The 20,883-nt window shown below is 60.8% G+C and overlaps 1 protein-coding gene across 1 annotated transcript; it reads right to left on the bottom strand.

Moving 5' to 3' along the window:
• Positions 1–2,768: 2,768 nt before the first annotated feature.
• On the bottom strand, positions 2,769–14,453 carry Il12rb1 (interleukin 12 receptor subunit beta 1). The gene is made up of 16 exons (XM_076856888.2): positions 14,399–14,453; positions 13,207–13,266; positions 12,020–12,137; positions 11,556–11,725; positions 11,015–11,172; positions 10,238–10,301; positions 9,705–9,833; positions 9,245–9,327; positions 8,459–8,693; positions 7,316–7,483; positions 6,343–6,480; positions 5,941–6,093; positions 4,703–4,837; positions 4,228–4,324; positions 3,887–3,968; positions 2,769–3,152 (listed from the first exon to the last, which is right to left on the bottom strand). Exons 1-16 carry the CDS (start codon positions 14,451–14,453, stop codon positions 2,769–2,771), a joined length of 2,229 nt encoding a protein of 742 aa, XP_076713003.2.
• Between the last annotated feature and the right edge of the window lie 6,430 nt (positions 14,454–20,883).

Raw genomic sequence — 20,883 nt, 5'->3', positions numbered from 1 at the left:
CCCTGGGCTGAGTCACCAGCACTAAAAACCAAACGTCACACAGAACCATCACACCCACCAGGACGGCAGGGATTAAAAAAAAAATAGTTGATGCGGACACAGGGAAGCGGAAGGCTGGTGGGGATGCGCCGGAGCCCGGCGGGTCCTCAGTGAGGGGGGCGCAGAGGGTCTTGCCACCGCGCACCTGCGCAGAGGAGCCCCGAGGGCAGGCGGCCCCGCGCATGCTCACAGCGGCCCCAGAGTGGCAAGGACCCCAACATTGGAGGATGAGTGGAGAAGGGCACGGGGCCCCGCCACACGGTGGGACGCTCCCCAGCCTCCCGAGCTGTGGGGAAGGGAGAGAGGGGCCGAGAAAGAGAGGTGGACAGGGGAGCAGAGGGTGGGCACTCTGCAGGCCGCCTCCGGGGGTCCATTGTGCAGACCAGAGCACTGAGGCCTGCGGGGGTGAATCAGGCGCTCCAGGACCAAACCCCAACCCGAAGCTTCTGTGAACAACTCACAAGTCACTTCCCAAGTCTTCCGCTCCGACCACCCCACACTTGGAATAAAGCTCTGGCCTGTTGGGCCCTGGGTGCCAGGGACCCTCTCCCTCCCCGTCCCCGACCGGCAGGAGGCCAGGGCTGCCTCAGGGCCTTTGCACTAGCTGCTCCACCCCTCCTCACTGCTGCGGCCCAGCATGGCCTCCTCCAGGGAAAGTCCCTCATCCTGCTCTTCTCATTGCCATTTTTCCCTCTTACTAGCGTTTGTCTCTTGCCCACCACAAGTCCCCATGATGAGTCCCCAAGCCATACCCCTGCCCACTGGCATCTTGAGTGAATGAATAGCTGAGCTGCATTCTGAAAGGGGACACAGCTACTGCAAGGAGCTGAGGAGCCACCCCCAGAGGACCCCAGAATAATGGTGGCCCAGCGGTGCTTGATAGATCCTGGTGGAGGTGTGGCTCGGTGGTAGAGGGCTGGCTGGGCCTGTCTGAGGCCCTGGGTTCCATCTCGAATGCCACAAAAATAAATAAATACTGGGCCAACATTCTTCTAGGCGGAGTGACTCAGCCCACCGAGGTCAGGACTTCGGCCAGTATCGCGAACCTCTTCCTACTTCATAGACAAGCAGGCAGAGGCCCAGGGAGAAGCTCTTGGTCATTTCTTGGCAGCAGAATTAGTGGCTTGCATTTAAAAGGGGGCGGGGGACCTGATTGAAATGTTGGGTTTCAGGCATGGCTGAATCCAGGTGACTGCCTCTCCATCTCTGCACTGTTGTCCTCCCTCAGCCTTCTCCCCCAGGCGGCCTCCCCCAGTCGAGGAAAAGAGGCTCCCGAGCCAGCTCCTGGCCCTCCTCCGCCCAGCCCAGCCTCTCCCTGGGAGCAGGTGTCCTCTTTCCCTGTCACGCCAACAAGAGTTCTAGCCAGGACAAGTTGCCTGTCCCTTGGACCCAAGGGGCTGTGCCTAGGAGTGGGCTTGTGGACAACTCTAGAGGCCACCAAATGGGATCCTGTGCCACTGGGTGGACCCAGGCCAGGGATCTGCGTCCCCAGGGGGAAGTGAGGCCTCCAGGTGGGGCGGGGCCTGGGCCTCCGGCCTCCCCGCCCCGTCCTCCGCCTGGGCCGGTCCCTCGGTGGCCCCGGGCTGGGGCTCCTCCCCCGTCGGAAACCGGAAAAGTCGGTTCAGCGAACGCCCTGGGAGGGGCGGGGCGGGGCGGGCCGCGCAGGGAGACGCGCGCCGCCTCTGCCCCCTGGTGGCCAGCGGCGGGGTCGACGCAGCACGTTCCTCCTCGGGAGCTGGGGGGGATCGGGACCCCGCCCGGGCCGCCGCGATCAGGGGACAGGGGCGGTGGCCGCGGGGCAGTGTGGGCAGGAAGTGGGAGGGTTAGGGTGACGCTGGGTCCAGGGGTTTGCTCGGGCGCTGGGCGTGAGGAGGGAGGAGGATGGCCCCTGGGGGCAACCAAGGCCACTCACGGGGACCCGCCAACTCCCTCCCGCCGTCCCTCCCCCTGCCCAGTCCCCATGCGCGTCCGGCTGGGCCGCCCCCAAAGAGGTGGTCCCGGGGCCCCAGAGGGAGAGGGCGACCACGAGGGGGGAGGGGGAAGGAATTCTCAGCTTCCATTTGGAGATGTGGAGCCGGACATTGGAACTGGCCCCGGGGACAGGTCGGGGACAGAGGAGGCTCATTTTTGAAGCCTGCGCCCCTCCAAAACCCCGCGAGGTCGGCCTCGTGCTACCCCGTGCGACAGAGAAGACGAGGCCGGGGCACCCGGCTTCCCCAGCGCTGAGCAGCTCCCGGGTCCCTTCCTGGGATCCGTGGACAGTCCCGCCAGTCCCCGCCCAGTGCCCTGGGAAGAGGACCTTCTGGGACCCACCCCAGCAGCCCTCGCCGGCCTCCCCACAGCAGAGCGGCCAAGGGCAGGCCGGTCCCTGGCCCCTGGCTGTCAGGCCTGGCTGGGCGCAGCAGCTCGTTTCCTGGTGGCTTCCAGGGTTCCCGTCACAGGATGTGTGGCAACAGGTGTGGCCCGAGGTTAGAGAGGAGGGCAGGGCGCCGGAGGCGGGGTGATGGGGAGCAGTTTCCGGGTCACCGAGGCCTGAGTTTGAGTCCTGGCCCATGCTGTGTGGCCTCAGGCAAGGCACTCACCCACTCTGAGCCTCAGTGGTCACACCCCTGACGTGGGCATGGTATCTCGAGGGCCAGCTGTGGGAATTCACGGGCTCTTCCCGGCGTCTGGAAGGGACAGGCTGGTTATGCAGTAAGCCCTGGATGCCGGCCTCGGTGATGGCCAGGTCAGTCTCCCTCTCTGGAAGACGAGGTGCGTGTTCCCATTTCTTCCTCGAGTTTCCACGTCCACCAAGGGTCGTCAAACTTGGGGGGCCCCTGCCTCAGGTCCTCCAGGAGCAAGGGGAGTCTAGACGCCTGGGCAGGGCTGCTGTCTGGACAGTCCCGCCTGCCGGGCCCTAGGACCTTGGCTTCCCAGTGTCCTTGCACCTGTCCCTTGTCCTCCGGGGACAGCTCTGTGTCCAGGCCTGGCTCTGGGACACCCCTCAGCAGCTCCGTCTTCGCCTCCAGAGGCTCAGTCCCCTCGCCTTTGTCCCAGGACACCTCCACCACTAGGGTCTCTTGAGGGGACACCTCTTCAGGGAAGTCCCCCGGGATGGGCCATTGCCACAGCTAGAAAAGAGGGCGGGGCCAAGGCGCTGGGCGGGGCCACTCCCACCCCCCCCCAGGATGGGCGGGGCCCAGCTCTGGGGGCAAATTCTTTAAAACCCTGAGACCCATTTAAGGGCGCACCCTGCCTGGGCGGCCCAGCTGGCCCCGCTCCCGCACCCCCACGTCTTTCTGGGAAAAGCCTCCCTCCTCCTCTCCTGGCAAGTGGCCCCGCCCTGGTCTAGCAAGGAGCATGTGACCCTGGCTCAGCCAATCATAGCATCCTAGCCCCCAGGTTCCAGCCATAGGCCGAGCGATGAGCACGTGACCTAAGCTGGACCAATCGGTGATGACCCTGAGACTTTGGCTGCAGTCAAAGGGCACAACAGGGTCTCTTCTCCCCTCGGGAAGACTGAGGCTGCCTACGAGAGGAGCCTACGGGGACCATGGCCACATAGAGAGAGAGAGAGAGAGAGAGACCCCAGAGCCCTGGATCCAGCTGTGTCTGAAGCCCACCATCTTGGCATGCCCCCCCCATCAGTTCTGTTTCTCTGCTAGGAAATGATCTTTCTGGATTATTACTCGCCCATATGTAGATGGCAGAGGGTTTGGGGCAGGGGTTTTGGAGCATCTATCTCAATAGGCTGGGGAAGAATCAGATGAGCCAATACATGGTGGCCATTGCTCAGCCGAGCTTTGCGCAGAGTATGTGACCCATGGCCACGAGCTGGAATTTGAAACATTGAACATTTATTTACCTGCTTCCCTTGGCTGCTGGGGAACTCCACAGCGGTGCTGACGCAGGGTGTGGGCAGGGGTGGACACAGGTACCGGGCGGCCCTTAAGTGAAATTCAGTCATATTTGGCTCAATTTTTTCACCAACATGAGGTTATAAAAGGTGTGAGGGTGGGATGGGGGGGTCCTATAGATTCAGGTTCAAATCCCACCTCTGCCCCCCTGCTGGGCCAACCCCTGGCCCTCTGGACCTCAGTTTCCTCATCTGTAGAGTGGGCACCCTGCCTCCGCTCCTCGAGTTGGGAGGCTGTAGTTATCGCTGTGACTCTTACAGGTCGTCCCCGGGGAGAAGACGCGAGTTACCTGCTGAGGCCGAGGTACCCCAGGACACCCAGGAGGAGGACGCTCACGAAGCTCCCCAGAGACACGAAGGGGATGGGCAGGTGGGAAACCTGGGCTTCTGGGGGTGGGAGAGCTCGGGTTGGGGAGGGATGAGGGAGGCCGAGACCCTCCATCCACCTGCCGCCGGCCTCCCTGGCCGCCAGCCCCGTACAGGTTACAGTTTCCCTAAGGTGACACGAGGGACCCGTACCCCACCTGCCCAGAAGTGGGGATAAACACCTGGCACAAAATAAGTGCACGGCACTGAAATCCCAAACCAAGGTGCCAACCCAGGACAGAGGGAAGCTGGCCAGTGTGGGAAGGCCTCCTGGAGGAGGGAGGTTTCGGGCCGGGCTCTGAGGGGTGAGTAGGAGTTCGATGGCGGCAGGTGCCCGCGGTGGGCTGGGCTGGGGACGCCGGGGGCCTGAGGGCTCGCTCTGGGCAGGCGGCTGCTCACCGAGGCCGAAGCTCTGCGGCTGGCTCCAGGCGCCCCGCAGCCACACCGTGTCCGCCCGCACCTGCACCGTGTAGGCCCTGCCTGCGCGGAGGCCCCCGAGGGTGACCTGGGTCTGCGTGGTCTTCAGGAGCCTCTCTGCAGGAGGTGGGGGAGGCAGCCGTGGGTCCCGGAACCCCCTTGCTCCCCGGAGGCCAGGCTCAGGCTGCGGGACACCTGGATGGGACTGAGCCCTGGTCGGGCTTTTGAGGAAGGGGCTCCCGGCCATGTGCTGAGATGGCGCCCCTCACTCAGCCCCCTGTGCATCTCCCGATGACTTGCAGGAACATTTCTCATCAAAATGCGCAGCAAGCGATGTTCTTCCTGTCGAATTCCAACCTCCTCCCCGCCCCTCCCCTTGGTCTCTCTGCTCCAGCCATTTTGGCCTCCTCTCTGCTCCCCAAGGGGCCAGGCCCCTCTACCTCAGGGCCTTTGCACTGCTTGTTCCCATGTGGTCTGACTGACCCTGTTCCCCAGATGCCCACAGGGCTCCTTCCCGCCTCCTTCCTGTCTTGAGGGTGAGGGGGAGGGGGAGGGGGAGGGGGAGGGGGAGGGTTAGCTCTGTCTGCTTTGCCTGCCCCCCAGCCTCCCCAGCATCTCCAGCACAATAAATAAATGTTTGTGGAATTGAATGAATCAAATAAAATACTGAATAAAATTTAAGATGAGAATATAGTCCCTGGATGTCACTAAGAAGGAAACCAAAGTCAGGAGCTGTGGCGCACACCTGTCATCCTAACAACGCAGGAGGCTGAGACAGGAGGATGGCAAGTTTGAGGCCAACTTCAGCAATTTAGCAAGACTCTGTCTCATAAATAAAATTAAAAGGCTGGGGGCATAGCTCAGTGGTAGAGCACCCCCGGCTAATCCCCAGGAGAGCAAAAAACCAAAACCAAGCAAACTAAACAAAAATCCATAGACTACAATTCATTCTCTCTCTCTCTCTCTCTCTCTCTCTCCCCCCAGTCATATTTTGTATTTTATTTAGGGACAGGGTCTCACTCAGTTGCTTAGTGCCTTGCTTTTTGCTGAGGCTGGCTTTGAACTCCGGACCCTCCTGCCTCAGCCTCCCAAGCCCTGGGATTAGAGGCATGCACCACCGCACCCGGCTCAATTCTCTCCCAAGACCCAGAGAGGGGCAGCATTGTTCCAAGGGTCACACAGCAAGAAGGAGCTCGCGCCAGAGCTGTGGGCCCGCGTACCTGACTCCTGGCTGTCCTCCTCTTGGCAGCGCACGACGTACCCCTCCAGGACGCCGGGGCAGGTGCTCAGCAGCGAGGGCCACCAGTCAATGGACACGGAGTCCCTGCTGCGGTTCCTCACCGACACGCGCTGCGGGATCCCGGCCACCGAGGCTGCAACCAGCAGCATCATCGCCTTCAATGCCGGGGCCGAGCACTGGAAGCCCTGCCTGGCACATGGGCGACCCTGGCCGCTGAGGCTCCCGCACCTCGGCCCTCGGTGTGCCTGGCCTTGGTCACCTGTGAGCGGCTGGCACCCGCCGGGCTTCTGCCTGACGTGCGGTGGGACATGTCCACCTGCCCCCTGAAGCCCGAAGCCGCTGCAGAGGCCCCGGGAGATGAGCCTGCAGGTGGGTCACTCACCATTGCCCCCGAAGTAGTGGGTGGACAGGACCGTGGACCAGGACGTGGGGTTCTTCGGGTGCGCAGAGGCGAAGATGGCCAGGTGGTAGCAACCCTCCGGCAGCAGCGCTCCGGATCCTCGGCCCCAGCTGTGAGCCACTGGAAGGGGGGGGGCCCAGGGCCACTGCGTCACTACCTCTGCCCACTGCTTCAGAGCCCCCTGCGCCAACGTCCCCTCCTCCCAGATCCCTTCCCCAACTTGCCCCGTCCACTCCCACCTGGCCCACCTGACCCTTCCCGCACTGCAGGGTGGTTTTGTCCCACTGTCAGGCTGGGGACACCTCCACAACCAGGTGGCTGCACGCCTGTCATCCCAGCCACTGGGAGGCTGAGGCAGGAGGATCGCACGTTGGAGGCCAGCCTCAGCAACTTAGCGAGGCTCTAAGCAACTCAGTGAGACGCTGTCTCAAAATTCAAACTAGAAGGGGCAGGGGGTGTGGCGCAGGGGTTAAGCGCCCCTGGGGTCAATCCCTGGCACCAAGAAAGGGGGAGCCGGGGGTGTGGGTCATGGTCCGGCAAGTGCCTGGCGGACTCAAGACCCTGGGTTCCTCCCCAGGATCTCAAAAAGAAGGCCAGGCGGAGGCTGTGGCTTCCTCGCGCTCCAGCAGACCTAGGCAGGAAGCGGGTGAGCCAGAGGCGCCGGGGCCACAGAGCGCCCTCCCCTCCCCGAGGCCTCATTAGCCTGTCACCAGCACCTGCTAAATGCCACCTTCCCTGGTGACGGCAAATATTGAACAGGCACCTGGGACGTGAGAGAGGCTCCCTGCCGGGTGCAGCCTGCCCGGGGGCCAGCAGAGGAGGAGGCTGAGGCCCCGTTCCCGCCCAAGCTGTGTGACCTGAGTCCACAACGGTGCCTCTCTGGGCCCTGGACGCCCCTGTGCCCAGTCTCAGGAGGCGTCCCAGAGGCCTGCCAGGGACGCGGCCATTCACGTACCTCGCCCAGCGGGGGCCGGGTCCCGGGGGGTGTGCAGGCTGCAGCGGGCAGGGCCGCCCCCTCCGTCCAGCTGCTGCCACTCGATGCAGTAGGTGGTGCCCGGGTCCCCCGCGGGCCAGCTCAGGGTGGTCCCCTCGGCGTCGACGCTGATGTGCAGGAGCCCTGGGTCTGGAAGGGGATGGCAGGGTCACCCAGGGCAGCCGCCTTTGCCCAGCCTGCGCAGTCCCCAGGCCACCTTCCTGCCCAGGGACGTCTGTGCTAGCTCTGTCCCCTCAGGGGGCTGCTGGGGGCTGGACGCGGGCGGCCGAGAGCATTTGAAGGGCTTCCCTCGCTGGACAGGTCCCCCTCTGCCTCCCTTCTCCCTCCCCTGCAGCAGACGCCCAGCCTGGCTGGACCCGCTGGGGACATGCGCCAAGTCCAGAGGCAGCAGGACAAACCCCCGACCCCTGGCTCCATCTCTCCCACTTCCTAAAACAAGGGCCTCTGCTTCTAATTTGGCAGATGACAAGTAGCGTTTATTGAACACCAGCTGTGTGCGCCAGCTCCCTGGGAGATGGGTCGGTGATGGCCCTATTTGACGGATGCCAAAACCGAGGCCCAGACGGGGTGTGCGATCAGCCCGAGTCCACCCAGCAGGGCTGCCACCCAAATCGGGTCAGAGCTGACCACACGCTGCTGTGCCGCCCTGGGGAGTGACAGGACCTCTCTGAGCCTCGGTTGTCGTATCTGTAAAATGAGCCTCATGGCCTCACCTGCCCCTTCCCACAGCGGCGCAGGGAATTTAAGGAGTCACCTGGATTAAGGGTGTTGGGATGACATTTTTGTTTTCAGAGCTGGGGATCGAACCCAGGGCCTCGCACACACTGGGCGAGCACCCCACCACTGATCTACGGTCGTTTTGTGTTTTGAAACAGGGTCTCGCTAAGTTGCTGAGGCTGGCCTCGAACTTGTGATCCTCCTGCCTCAGCCTCCCAAGCCACTGGGATGACAGGCGGCACCTCCAGGCCCAGCTTGATCATGGGTTTTGGTGCCCGTTACGCTCCCTGGCCTCCCTGGCCTCCCGCTGGTGGAGTGAGGCTCCGAAGAGCTGCTGAGGTCCAGGTCCCTCTGGCGGCCGCCCCACCCCGCCCCACCGAGAGGCACCTGTGCTGGTGTTGGCGGGAATGCGCCAGGTCTTGTTGGAGCTCCGGCCAAAGTGACTCTGGGAGAAGACAGCCACATCGTAGGCAGCCCCCGAAAGGCTGAGCTTCCTCCGCAGGGGCCGGGTCCTCTCGGCCTTGGCCTTGCAGGAGCAGGACAGCATGTGCAGCTGGACAGAGAGGTTCACCTTGGCTGTAGGTGCTTCGAGGCAGCCTTCCGGAAGCTTGACCTGGGGTAGCTGTCAGGGGTCCGAGAGATGGCTTGTGGGGACCTGAACACTGTCCTTTGGGCAGAAAACATGACAGCCCAGGAGGACAGGGCCGCAGCCAATCACATGCACCGAAATTTCTTAAAAAAAAAAAAAATAGTCAGACACAATGCTGGCAGAGCTGTTGGGAAACGGGCAATCAGAGCCGGGGCAGGCTGGTCTGGGGAACGGGGTGGGGGGTGGGGATTGGCAAAACCCACTGTGATTTCAGAAAAAAAAGAGTCGAATCTTTGGAGTCGGTTAGCTCAGGCCCAGAGATTGCTCCTAAGGAAAGGACTTTGAATTGGAAGAAACTGAGCCCGTGGGAGACCTGCTGAAGTCTGCCCCCTCCTCCCGCCTTCTGGTTTCTGTCTGCTCTGCGCCGACCAGAGCGGCCATGGAGATCCGGGCCCATCGCCGCCCTCCCGTCTGTCCCATGTGCTCTGTGGCTCCCACGGGAACCCCAGGCTCCCAGCGCACCCCCTCCAGCCTCCTGTCCCCGCCACTGCCCGGCCACCCGCAGCTCCTCAGAGGCCTGTTACCTGCCCGATCACTGTGAGCAGCCTCCTCCCGTCGGGGCCCAGGGGTCCCACGGAGAGCCTCAGCTCAGGCCGCGGGAGGGTGGCTGCGGAAGGGGGAGCACATGCTGAGCATGCGCCCCACCACTGACCTCAGCCCTCGCTGCCTGATTTCTAATACACATTGCCTTATGTCTACCACCCACTGTCTCATGTCTAATACCCGCCGCCCTGTTTCTTCTTCTTTTGTCTTTTAGTATAGAGATGGACATGGGGCCGTGTGGTGCTGGGCAAGGGCTCTGCCGCCCAGCCCCCCCTCTGTATTGTATTTCACGCAGGATCTCACCAAGTGGCTGAGACTGGCCTCAAACTCACAATCCTCCTGCCTCAGCCTCCCAAGCCTCTGGGATCACAGTCGGGCGACCGCCCTGGCCCTGCTGCCCCATTTCTAATGCCCCTACACCGTGGCCCTGGGCGTTCTCACCAGGGGGGACACACACAGAACTGCCCCAGCTACTCCAGGGACCTCCCGGGGCACCCGATGCCAACCGCCGCCGCCGCCGAAACTGGCATTCCCGGGCTTCGTCCGTCTCCAGGGGACACAGGCAGGACTCTGGGGAGGGGCGCCACACAGGCCAGACGTCAGTCCCACGGGGTCACCCAGCGCTTGGCACTAGTCGCTTAGCTCTCGTGCACTTAGGAGCTCCAGCTGTGTACACAGCCGGGCACTGGACTCAGGGGACGGCAGGAGCGAGCCAGGCCCTGTCCCCTTGGGTTCCTGGGTATGTCCACCTAGCCCCTGCCCTAGGTGGGAGCTGGCCCACCTCCCCTGGGGATGGGACCTTGGCCAAGGGCTCCTCAGCGCCCCCCCCCAATCCCAGTCCTCGCTTTGTTTTTTCACTTGCAAAATGGAAACAATCCAACGTCGAATTAAGGGAGGGGGCGACGGCGCAAACCCCAAGGAAGGAGGCCTGGCCTACAGTAGGTGCTCAATTAAAGTCTCCCTGCAGCGGCTGCCTTTGCTGCTGTCATTACTGTCATTCTCACCTAGGCCCGAAGCATCCTGAGGTCCACAGTCGCCCTAGAGAGAGGCCACGTGACACAGTCTTTTTACACTTCGGTGCTGAAAACTTTAGCTATTTAAAAAGGAATTGAGGGGAGCACCAGGGATTGAACCCAGGGGCCCTCGACCCCGGAGCCACATCGCAGCCCTGTTTTCTATTTCATCTAGAGACAGGGTCTCACGGAGTTGCTGAGGCAGACTTTGAACTCGTGGTCCTCCTGCCTCAGCCTCCCCAGCTGCTGGCATGGCAGGCGTGCGCCACCGTGCCCGGCTGGGGCTGGGGCTCCCGCACGCTCAGCTTTGCCCTGCCTGGGTGGCAGCGGCCGGTGTTGGAGCCCTGCCTGGCCGGATGCTCAGGGGCCTTCCCGAAAGTGGTGGCCTGAGAGCGGAAAGCTGGAGGCTGTGTAGGCTCTGCCTGGGCTCAGGTGACAACGAGAAGGCCCAGGAACAGCAGGTGGGGAGCGCGGATCCTGGGCCTGAGGAACCCTGAGCCTGGCCAGAGGGGGGCGTGGAGAGCGGGCGGCACTCCTGAGGGTAATAGGGAGCCATGGTGGGCGTGTGAGCCGGGGAGGTGGCAGCCCGCGGGGGGAGTGTCGGAAGGACCTTGGGGGCTGACCTGGGCAGGGTGGAGGCCAGGGAGGGGCGCGGCTGTGGAGATGGTGAGACCCAGGGGAACTTGAGGGTCCCCGAGAGAGGCCTGGGTCCACTCTTGACCCGTGGAGGAAACTCACCCATTTCCACGAGCCGCTGGGTGTGCGGTGCCGGAGCTGCACCTCCGCCCTGTCCTGCTGGGCCTCGGCCTTCTCCTGCCGGGTCGCCCACTCCCACCGCGGCTGCCTGGACACACTGGACACCCTGATGTCGCCCCCCGGGGGAGGCTGGTATCGGACTGGAAGCAGAAGTGGAGGTTGGGAGGAGATGGCCCCACGTGTGTGGCTCCATGAGTCCCCCCTCTGCCCGTGGCTGGCCCTACCCGGGCCATCAATGGGTCCCCCGGTGAGAACCAGGGTTGCCCACGCCCCCTCCTCTGTCCGGCCCACAGGCCGCCTCCCCTGGGCTCACGACCTCAGGTGCCCTTTGGAGACAGGGGAAGCGAGAAGCAACCTAAGTGCCCAGCAAGAGGGGATTTTAGTGAGGGCACCGTGAAGACGGCCATGTCACCATGCTCCAGAGTTGGATGTCACCGCTGGCACTATCGTGTGACCCTGGGATCCCCCTCCAGGTCTAGGCTTGGAGGCTGGAGAGGGTCTGGGAAGAGAGCAGAGTGCTGACCCCACGTGGAGAGCGTCAGGGAAACGCTGGGCGACTTCTCCGACCGGTTCCCCGCCCGAGACTCCACCCAGAGCGTGACTTCCCGGAGCACAGGCACCCCGTCCTGGTCGGAGAACTGCAGCCTGGTGTCCCGGCCCGCGGGGAAGTAGCAGCAGCACCCCTCCTGCCGGCTGCAGGGAGGAGAGTGTCGGTGCCGAGTCTGGGGTCCTAGTGGACCTGGGCATCGCAGCCGCCGCGGCAGGCCCCGTGCACCAGCTCCTAGCACCCTTCCTGTCCCCCTGTAATTCCACTTCCCTCAGCCCCGGGGGTTATTTAGGGATCGACTTAGGACTGGGGGCTTAGGGGGACCCCAAAATCTCCCGGCATCTCACTACTGAGAGCAGGAATAGGGGCGGGGCAGTATCGGTGACGGGAGCAAGGGCTGGACATGGGCCAGGGTTTGGGGACCTTGGTGGAGTCCTCACCGGCACCACAGGAAGTGGCTGACGCCGTCTGTGGGACCCCTGTACCGCCAGGAGCACTCATAGACACTTTCGCTGTCCACCCGATAGCAGCTCAGGTCGGTGGGCCCCGAGGCAGAGCCTGCAAGAGACCCCGGGGTCTGGGAAGAACCGAGTAGGCGGCAGGGGGCGGAGCTTCCCCCCAGGACCCGCTCCCAGGCAATGAAACTCCGTCACAGTGTCATGGAGCAGACACTTCTGCCTAAACCTTCTGTGGCTCCCAGCACCCTCCCTGAGTCCTTCCCATCTCCCCACCTCAACCTGTCCCACCCCACTAGCCTCCTTTCTGGACCTCCAACATGCCAGGTTTGCTCCCACCTCAGGGCCTTTGCATATGCTGTGCCCTCTACCCGGAAAGCCCTTCCCCCAGATCTTTTTTTCATTAGCGGGGATGGATGAGACTCAGCCGCTGGCACATGCCAAGCAGATGCTCTACCAGGGAGCCACACCCTGCTCCTTCCTGCTCCTTCCCCAGATCTCAACAGTCCAATTGCTCATTTATGTCACCTCCTGGACCACCAGCTGGCCCACAGCAGCCTCTCCCTCCCTCAGCCGCCTGTTTTTCCAGTGTGTGCCATCCGTGCAGTACGTGCACTTGTTCACCTGTGCTCTGTCCTCCCCGAGGCTGTCCTGGGAGGACAACTTATTCCCTACATCTGGAACTGGGTCTGCACATAGTAGATGCTCAGTAAAAAAAAAAAAAAAATTGAGATGGAGTCTTGCTCTGCTGCCCAGACTGGCCTCAAACTCCTGGGCTCCAACGATCCTCCTGCCTCAGCCTCCTGAAGAACTGGGACTCCGCAGTGTGCCTCCACTGCCGGCCGAGCAGATAATCTTCAACAGTGGAATGGACGGTGTGCCCACGGGGCACCGGAGCCTTTGTGGGTACTTAGTGAGCCTGGGACAGCGACACCTACTCTGGGGACACTGCAGCTTCACCCGGGCACGCCTGATCCTCCCATGGGGACAGTCAGTGACCAGCCTGGTGACACAGACACCAGTCCTGCCACCCTGCTGGGGCGGGGGGAGATCAGGCTGAGGATGGGCCGGCGGGGGGTGGCCAGGGTCCCCGAGACCCCAGGTGGGGCTGCTGTGGCCGGGAGAGGCGGAGCCCAGCGCCACGCGGTCCTCAGGGACCCACGGCCTCGAACCTGAGTCGGTGTCCGGATCCGGCAGGTCCTGAACCGAGCACTCGGTGGCTCTGCAGGCAGCTGGGGGAACAAGAGAGGATGACACCTCTGGCCTTGCACGTTTGGGGACAGGGGCTCGGCTTGGGGGTCTACATCCGAGTGATCACCACCTGTCCATCCACCCCCGCCCACCCGCCTGTATCTGTCTAGCTACCCGCCAACCCACCCATCCATCTACCACCGTCTGCTGATGCTGAGTCTGGGGTCCTAGTGGACCCCCTTCATCCGTCAAGCACCGGCCATTCTGTCCACTCACCCCTCCGTCCACTCGTCCCTCTGCCCACCCCTCAGCCCTTGGTGGCTGGGTGGAAATTTCACAGTGGACACTAAGATACGCAGTTGGGGTCCGTGAGACCCAGAACCTGGCAGGCGGGACGTGTGGGGGGCGCCTGAGGCAAAGCTGGTCGGGAGGAAGGAGGGCTGGGGGGAGCCAAGCGGGGCTCCTGTCCCACCAGCAGTCAGGGCTGTGGTGTCCCTGGAGGTGGTGACCTCCTTCAGCGTCCGCCAGAGGTAGAACCGGACGAGACGGGCGGAGTCGGGGAGCCTGGCACCCACACCCTGACACAGACCCCCCACCACCACCCCCGCCCTCCCCGGGGCTGACCATCCAGGGCCACCACCAGTGAGCGAATCCCAAGGAATCCCGGCCCCGGGTCCTCCCCTGCCCAGTTCTCTGCTGACATCTGGCTCCTGAAGTCCCCGCGGGGCACATTCAGCACCTCAACCTTGAGTGCTGAGTCTGCACCCTGCTGATCCCCAGTTTACAGAGGAGGAAACGAAAGCCCAGAGAGGCACAGGATCTGCCCAGAGTCACACAGCAGCAGGAGCAGAGCGGGGCTCAGAGTCCGAACCCAGCCACCCCAGCGGCCCCTCCTCACCTGATACGTACATGACTGTGGGCACACTGCCACGCGCCTGCCCTGCGCGGGCTCGCTCTCCACCGCTCCCCTGGGTGTCCCCTCAGCGAACTCTGGGGGGTGGGGAGGGTCCAGTCCACAAAAGAGAAAAGCAAGGCCCGGGAGGAGTCTGAGCCCAGAGGCCAGGGTCACCAGGTCCCTCCCACTCAGGGCAGGACCCTCGAACCCGGGCCCGCAGCCTCCACCCACCAGTCCCAACCAGGAGCAGCGGGTGGCGCCTGGGGACCGTGACTCACCCCGGCTGGACAACAGGAGGAGGAGGACCCGCAGCACAGCCACCGGCCGTCCCATCGGGGCCACGAGGAGCCTCCGGTTCCAAGCCGCTTCTCAGCACCAAGGACGGTCACCACACTGTCCCCTCCCGGAACTCACTGAAGCAGATCCGTAAAAAAGAAAAGAAAAGAAAAAAAAAAAGCGTCACAGGCCCAGTCACACTGAAAGAGAAACCCAGGAAGTCACAGCGGTGACCTCACCCGCAGAAACCCACCTTGGGCACGTTGGGCCCTGAGGCTGGGCCCCGCCCTGCTAGCCCTGGGCCCCAGCTGGACACCCGGGGGGTGGCCCTGCGAGTCACCTGCAGCTCTGAGCCCCGACCCCGAGTCCTCTCTAACCCCCACCTCAGACCCCCGGGCTGGCCGGGGGCACAGGGTCCTGGGGCAGGTTTTTTTGTCTTTTTAATAATGGGGATCAAACCCAGGAGCATTCACCAGTGAGCTGCCTTCTCGGTCCTTTTATTTTTTGAGACAGGGTCTCTAAGTTGCCCAGGCTGGCCTCCCACTTGCCATCCTCCTGCCTCAGCCTCCCGAGTCCTTGAACATCTTGAATTCTTTCATCCAACACATAGCTGTCAGGCACTCGCGGTGCGCCACGTCCGGCAGAGCACCCGCTCCCCGCGTCCAGATTCCTGCCTCGGGTGCCCTGGGTCCGGGCTCCAGAAAAGTCACTTTACGTCTTTAATCTTTGGCTCGGCATGATGGTGCACCCCTGTCGTCCCAGCAGCTCGGGAGGCTGAGGCAGGAGGATGGCAAGTTGGAGGCCAGCCTCAGCAACTCAGTGAGACCCTGATTTACAACAACAACAACAACAAAAATCCTGGGGATGTGGCTCTGCTACTGGGAAGTGCCCAGAGCCGGCGGTCCCCAGAGCCACGGAGCAGGTGCGTTGCTGGGGGCTGAGGGCAGGGAGTGGGGCTCATGTGTGCAGTCTCCTTTGGGGGACGGGAATGTTCTAGAACCAGGTGGAGCTGCTGTTGCGCCCCCCTGAGAGCGAGCTCCACGTCAACCGCATCGTCCTTTCTGAAAAGGTGGATTTGGGTCGTGTGACCTCCCCTGAAGGGACATGTTCCCGGGGTCCCAGGGCACTGACGGGGGGAGGGCCCTTCCTGGGACGGGGCGTCTGGGGAGACCGAGGCCGGGAGAGGGCGCGGCCCAGCCCTGGCAAGGACGCCCCCCGGAGGAGGAGCCGGGGGAGGCAGGGCCGGCCGGGGTCAGGCGGCCCAGAGACGGTGAGGTCAGTGCCTCGGGGACAAAGAAGCAGTGTCCTGGTCCTGGCACAACGGGGACGGAGAGCCCGTGACCCCACACAGCAGCCTTCACTGGCCACAGGACCCGGCCAGGGCTGGGGGGGAGGGGCAGAGACAGAGACCCAGAGACACGGAGAGATAAGACCGAGAGACACAATGGACAGAGGGGTTCCAGCAGCGGCCTCCCAGGCCTGGTGTCCCCACCCTGCAGAGCCAGGCCTGAGGGGGGGACGGCGCCCACCCGCCAGCCAGGGACACTAGCCCTTGTCACTGGTGCCCCCCAGTGGCCTCTGTCCTGCTAAAATGTCTTTCTCATCCCAAAGTCAGAGCGGCCACTGGATAGGCAGGGAGGCAGGGAAAGAAGTGGAGGCAGGTTCCCCAGCCCCTGGGGCGGGGGCAGCCGAGTGCTGTAAGGTGGGGAGGGAGGGCTTCCTGGAGGCGGAGGACTGAGCTCAGAGGCCCTCGGCCACTGAGCCACACCCCAGCCCTATTTTGTGTTTTATTTAGAGACAGGGGCTCACTGAGTTGCTCAGGGCCTCGCTGTTGCTGAGGCTGACTTTGAACTCGCCATCCTCCTGCCTCAGCCTCCCGAGCTGCTGGGATGACAGGCGTGGGCCACCGTGCCCGCGAGGAGGGGGCTTGGAGCTGGGTTTCCAGGGGTAGATGGCACTCGGCCGAGGCCTCCTCCGGAGGAGACGCTTTGAGGAACAGCAGCCCGACACAGAGGGTCTGGGGCTCTGTGTGGGGAGGTGACACTGGAGGCCGCAGGGGCCTGGAGAGCCAGGTGGAGGGGGCTTGCCTTGCCCAAGGGCACTGGGGAGCCGTGGGGGGCTGTGAGCAAGGGGTCCCCAGCCGCATATGAGGTGGCATTTCTACCCTCATCGGGGTCACACTGAGCTCACGATCTCACCTTCCCGGTGCCACATCTGGGCACAACCCCCTCCCTCTCCCCCTCCTCCCCCCAGGGGCCCTTGCCAGCTGCAAGGGAAGAAGCTCCCAGGGACGCCCCACTTTCAGACGCCCCACAGACGGGGGGAGGGGAAGCAGGAAAGAATAGGTCACAGGAGCCGGAAATCATGACAAGAGGAACGGCAGAACGTCCCCACCCCCCTCTGTCTTCCTGGGGAAAGTGGCCTTAAGTCCCCTCCCTGTGGCCAAGAGACCAAGGTCCCTAAGGGTCATTAAAGAAGGGTGTTGAGGGGTGAGTAGGAGTTTGCCAGGAGAGAATCTACTCACTCACTAGCCACCACATTTATCGGTGCCCTCGTCCAAAGGAACAGCCCCTACCACCAACGGGGACTTCTCAGCCTCCAGAGCGACTTGGGGGAGGTCTTAAAGAGTAACAGGAGGGGCCGGTGGAGCTCATTGGTGGAGCGCATGCCCAAGGCCCCGGGTTCCATCCCAGCACCACATAAAAATAAATAAATAAAATAAAGGTATTGACATCTACAACCAAACAATAAATATTTTTAAAAAAGAAAGTACACAGAAGGTCACCAGAAAAAAATCCAGTCAACAAGCCCACTTCCTGGGGTTCCATGTGGAAATGTTTGAAGAGAACCTTTGTCTGTCTGTGTGAGTTCTGAGGAGTAAGCAGAAGGCGCTTAACCACCGAGGTCTGTGTTTTATTTAGAGACAGGGTCTCCCTGAGTTGCTTAGCGCCTCGCTGTTGCTGAGGCTGGCTTTGAACTCGAGATCCTCCTGCCTCAGCCTCCCGAGCTGTGGGGATGACAGGCGTGGCCACCGCCACCAGCTTTGAGGAGAGTCCTGATGACGCTCTGGTTTGGCTCTGGAGTGTCCCCAGGGCCCACGTGTCAAAGGCTTGATTCTCAACCGACAGCACAGTTGGGACCTTTAGGAACCAGGACCTCGGGAAGAAAGGTGTGGGGTGCATACTCTCGAAGGGGATCGTGGGACCCCAGATCTTGACACTCTTCTTTGCTTCCTGGCCACCAGGAGGAGAAGGGGCCCTGCCATGTGCTCCCACCACCGTGGAAATTGCTGCCAAGGCCCAGAGCCACGGGGCCCAGCAACCAAGGACTGAAATCTCTAAATCCATGAGCCAAAGGAGACCTCTCCCCCTTTAGGCTGATTGTCTCAGGCATTCTGCCACAGTAGGGAAGGCCGAGATGGCTGTGTGAAAGGCCACAAGGAAAATGTATTTTTTCACTCAAGAAATGCCCTCCATGGGCTGGGGATGTGGCTCAAGCGGTAGCGCGCTCGCCTGGCATGCGTGCGGCCTGGGTTCGATCCTCAGCACCACATACAGACAGAGATGTTGTGTCCGCCGAAAACTAAAAAAAAAATGTAAATAAATTTTTTTTTTAAATGCCCTCTGAAGGACCTAGAGAATTTGAGTGGATTTTAAGAACTCATAGGACTTCTTCAAAACGGAAAAATTGGGGCTGGGGTGGTTGGTGGCTCAGTGGTAGAGCGCTTGCCTAGCGCTCCGGAGGCACTGGGTTCAATCCTCAGCACCACATAAATATAAAATAAAGATACTGTGTCCACCCAAAGTAAAAAATAAATATGAAAAAAATGGAAAAAACCACATTCAATCAATCAGTCAATCAATGAACACTCCCTATTACCTCCTGGGACGTCATTTGGAAGAGGGCACTGGGTAGGAGTTCTCCAGATGAAGCAGGGGCTCCTAGGACCTCTCTGGTGACTCCCTGGGCAGGTCCCCATTTACTGCCCACCCCAACAACCTCTGGCTCCTGGACACACGCTCTCTCTCTTTCTCTCTCTCTCCTTTTAGCAGTGTGCTTTTTTAAAATGATTTTTTTTGGATGTTGGTGAATCTTTATTTTATTCATGTATTTATATGTGGTGCTGAGAATCAAACCCAGGGCCTCCCACAAGCGAGGTGAGCGCTCTACCCCTGAGCCCCAGGTCCAGCCCCAGGGAACCTCTCCTTTCCCAGGATTCCAACCAAAGTCTCAAGAAAGGCTGTGATTGGCTGAGCGTGGGGGTCACAAGCCCACCTTGAACCAATCACAGTGACTGATAAAGGATAAAAGGCTGGGGGGTCAGGTGGGGGTCCTGCTTGAACTAAAAGTGAACTGGGAGACAGAACCAGCCAGATCAGAGCAGTTGTCCCTTACAGGAGGAGAACTTCCAGTCCCTTGGAGTAAGCAGGCTGCAACCTGCACTTCACCTGTCCACGGCTGCTCAGTGAGGCACAGGACAGCCAGTTGAGCTAGAATTTCAACACGCAATGTTTTAGCGTAACTATGTCCCAGCTATTACAGGGGACATATTTATACCGAAAAATTATACACTGTTTGTTGAAATTCAAGTTTAACTGGGTGGCCGCTTTGGAAAACAGTCTGGCGGTTTGTCACAAATTTAAAACATAGAATCAACATATGGCCCAGAAAGTCCACCGCGAGGTACGAGCCCAAGAGGATTGAAACATACATCCTTACAAAGGCTTCTAGGCGAACACAGACGCGGCTCTATTCCAAAATTTAAAAAACCCTGATGACGGTCAAGGGATGAGCAGATGAACAAAATGTGCCCCAACCATACCACAAAATGGTATTTGAGCATAAAAGGGAATGAAGTACTGATTCCCCACAATGTGGATGAACTTGGAAAACATGATACCAAATGGAAGAAACCTTCCACTGTGGGGAGGACCACAGGGTCTACGACTGCATTCATACGAAGTGTCCAGAAATCCCCAGGCTACAGAACAGAAAGCTGACTGGTGTCCCAGCAGCTCGGGAGGCTGAGGCAGGAGGCTCAAAGCCAGCCTCAGCAACTTAGCAGAGATCCTGTCTTTAAATAAAATACAAAAAAAAAAAAAAAAAAGAGCTGGGGATGTGGCTCAGTGATTAATGCCTGTGGTTTCAATCCCCAGTACCAAAAAACAAATAAATGAGGGGAGAGAGAGAGAGAGAGAGAAGCATGGGAAGCCTCAGCTAATGAGGACAGGGCTTCTTCTGTGGATGGGGAAGCCGCCTGGATGAGATGGTGGTGGCGGTTGTGCAACTCTATGAATATGCTAAAAATCCCTGCATTGCACATTCTAAACGGGTGAACTGTCCTGCTCTACCACTAGGACACACCCCAGCCCAATTATGCCAATTTTAAGGAGAAAACTAAGTATTCCCAGCACCCCATGTTTTTATATGCTCCATCAGGATACCATAAATTGGTTGCAATCTTATAGCACCCTTGAGACATTGGGCCCAATGACACTTCCTAGGATCCCCTACAGCCTGAAAATATATTCCAGTGTCCAGTTTGAACAGGGGACTTGGGGAGGCAGAGACGGTGGTGGCAGGGAAAGAGACTGCAGGGGTTCTCTTGGGACTTGGGGCTGCTCGCAGGCTCAGTTTCTCCTTCTGCAAAGTGGAGAATTCCCGTGAAATGCCTGTGAGAGCCGATGTTCCTGAGGCAGGCAGGCAGGTGCTCCGGCAGCCATGACTAAGGCCACAACCTCAAAGAGAAGCTGGAGACCACAGTGGCCCTCTATCTGTGTATATAATTTGTTGGCTAGGGGTGGCAGGGTGGTACAAGGACACCTGTCTTTAAAATGTCGATGTTTTGTTCATCATGAACATCTTCATTTTGATTTTTAAAAAAGATCTCCAAATATTATTTCAATATTTTTTAGTTGCAGACGGACACAATATCTTTATATTTTTATTTATTCTTATGTGGTGCTGAGGATCGAACTCAGCGCCTCACGCATGCTAGGCGAGTGCTCTCCCACTGAGCCACATCCCCAGCCCCAATTCCAAATATTATTGATGAGTTTTGGGGGAAGGCTTAACTTTTGCGAGTGCCAGTCTTGCTGTGTGCTCTGGGCACATTGATTAACCTCTCTGAGTCTCAGTTTCCTATCTGCAAAATGGGAATGAATAATGCTCACTTACTTCGAAGAGGATTCATTACAAAATATTCACTTGGATGCTTTGTGGCTGGGCTGGGCCTGGAGGGGCGGGGCCGCTCGCCCGCTGGGGGCGGGACCCTTCCAGATGGGCTTCCCAGGGAGGGGTGGGGTCAGATCACGTCAGCTGACCGGCCTGGCCAATAGCGTCCGGGGGCGGGGTCTGGCAGGCCGGGGCGGGGCCGGGGGCGGGCCCCGCGGCTCGGACTCGCTGGCCATGGACGAGTCGAGCCTCCTGCGGCGCCGCGGGCTCCAGGTGAGGCCTTTGCGCGGGCGGGCGGAGGGCGAGGTGCGGC

This window comes from Callospermophilus lateralis, chromosome 1, assembly GCF_048772815.1.
Source record: "Callospermophilus lateralis isolate mCalLat2 chromosome 1, mCalLat2.hap1, whole genome shotgun sequence".
NCBI lineage: Eukaryota > Metazoa > Chordata > Mammalia > Rodentia > Sciuridae > Callospermophilus > Callospermophilus lateralis.
Note: the sequence above shows the minus strand (reverse complement) of the source record. Positions and strands in the feature narration are given on the sequence as shown.

Bases quoted from the DNA above. Each gene is read 5' to 3' on its own strand.
- Il12rb1 (XM_076856888.2), bottom strand. From the start codon at position 14,453: ATGGGACGGCCGGTGGCTGTGCTGCGGGTCCTCCTCCTCCTGTTGTCC. The intron at 6,094-6,342 runs GTGAGTGACCCA...TGCTGGTTGCAG, and splicing joins CCACTACTTCGGGGGCAATG to CCTCGGTGGCCGGGATCCCG. The intron at 4,325-4,702 runs GTGAGCAGCCGC...TCCCACCCCCAG, and splicing joins GCCGCAGAGCTTCGGCCTCG to AAGCCCAGGTTTCCCACCTG.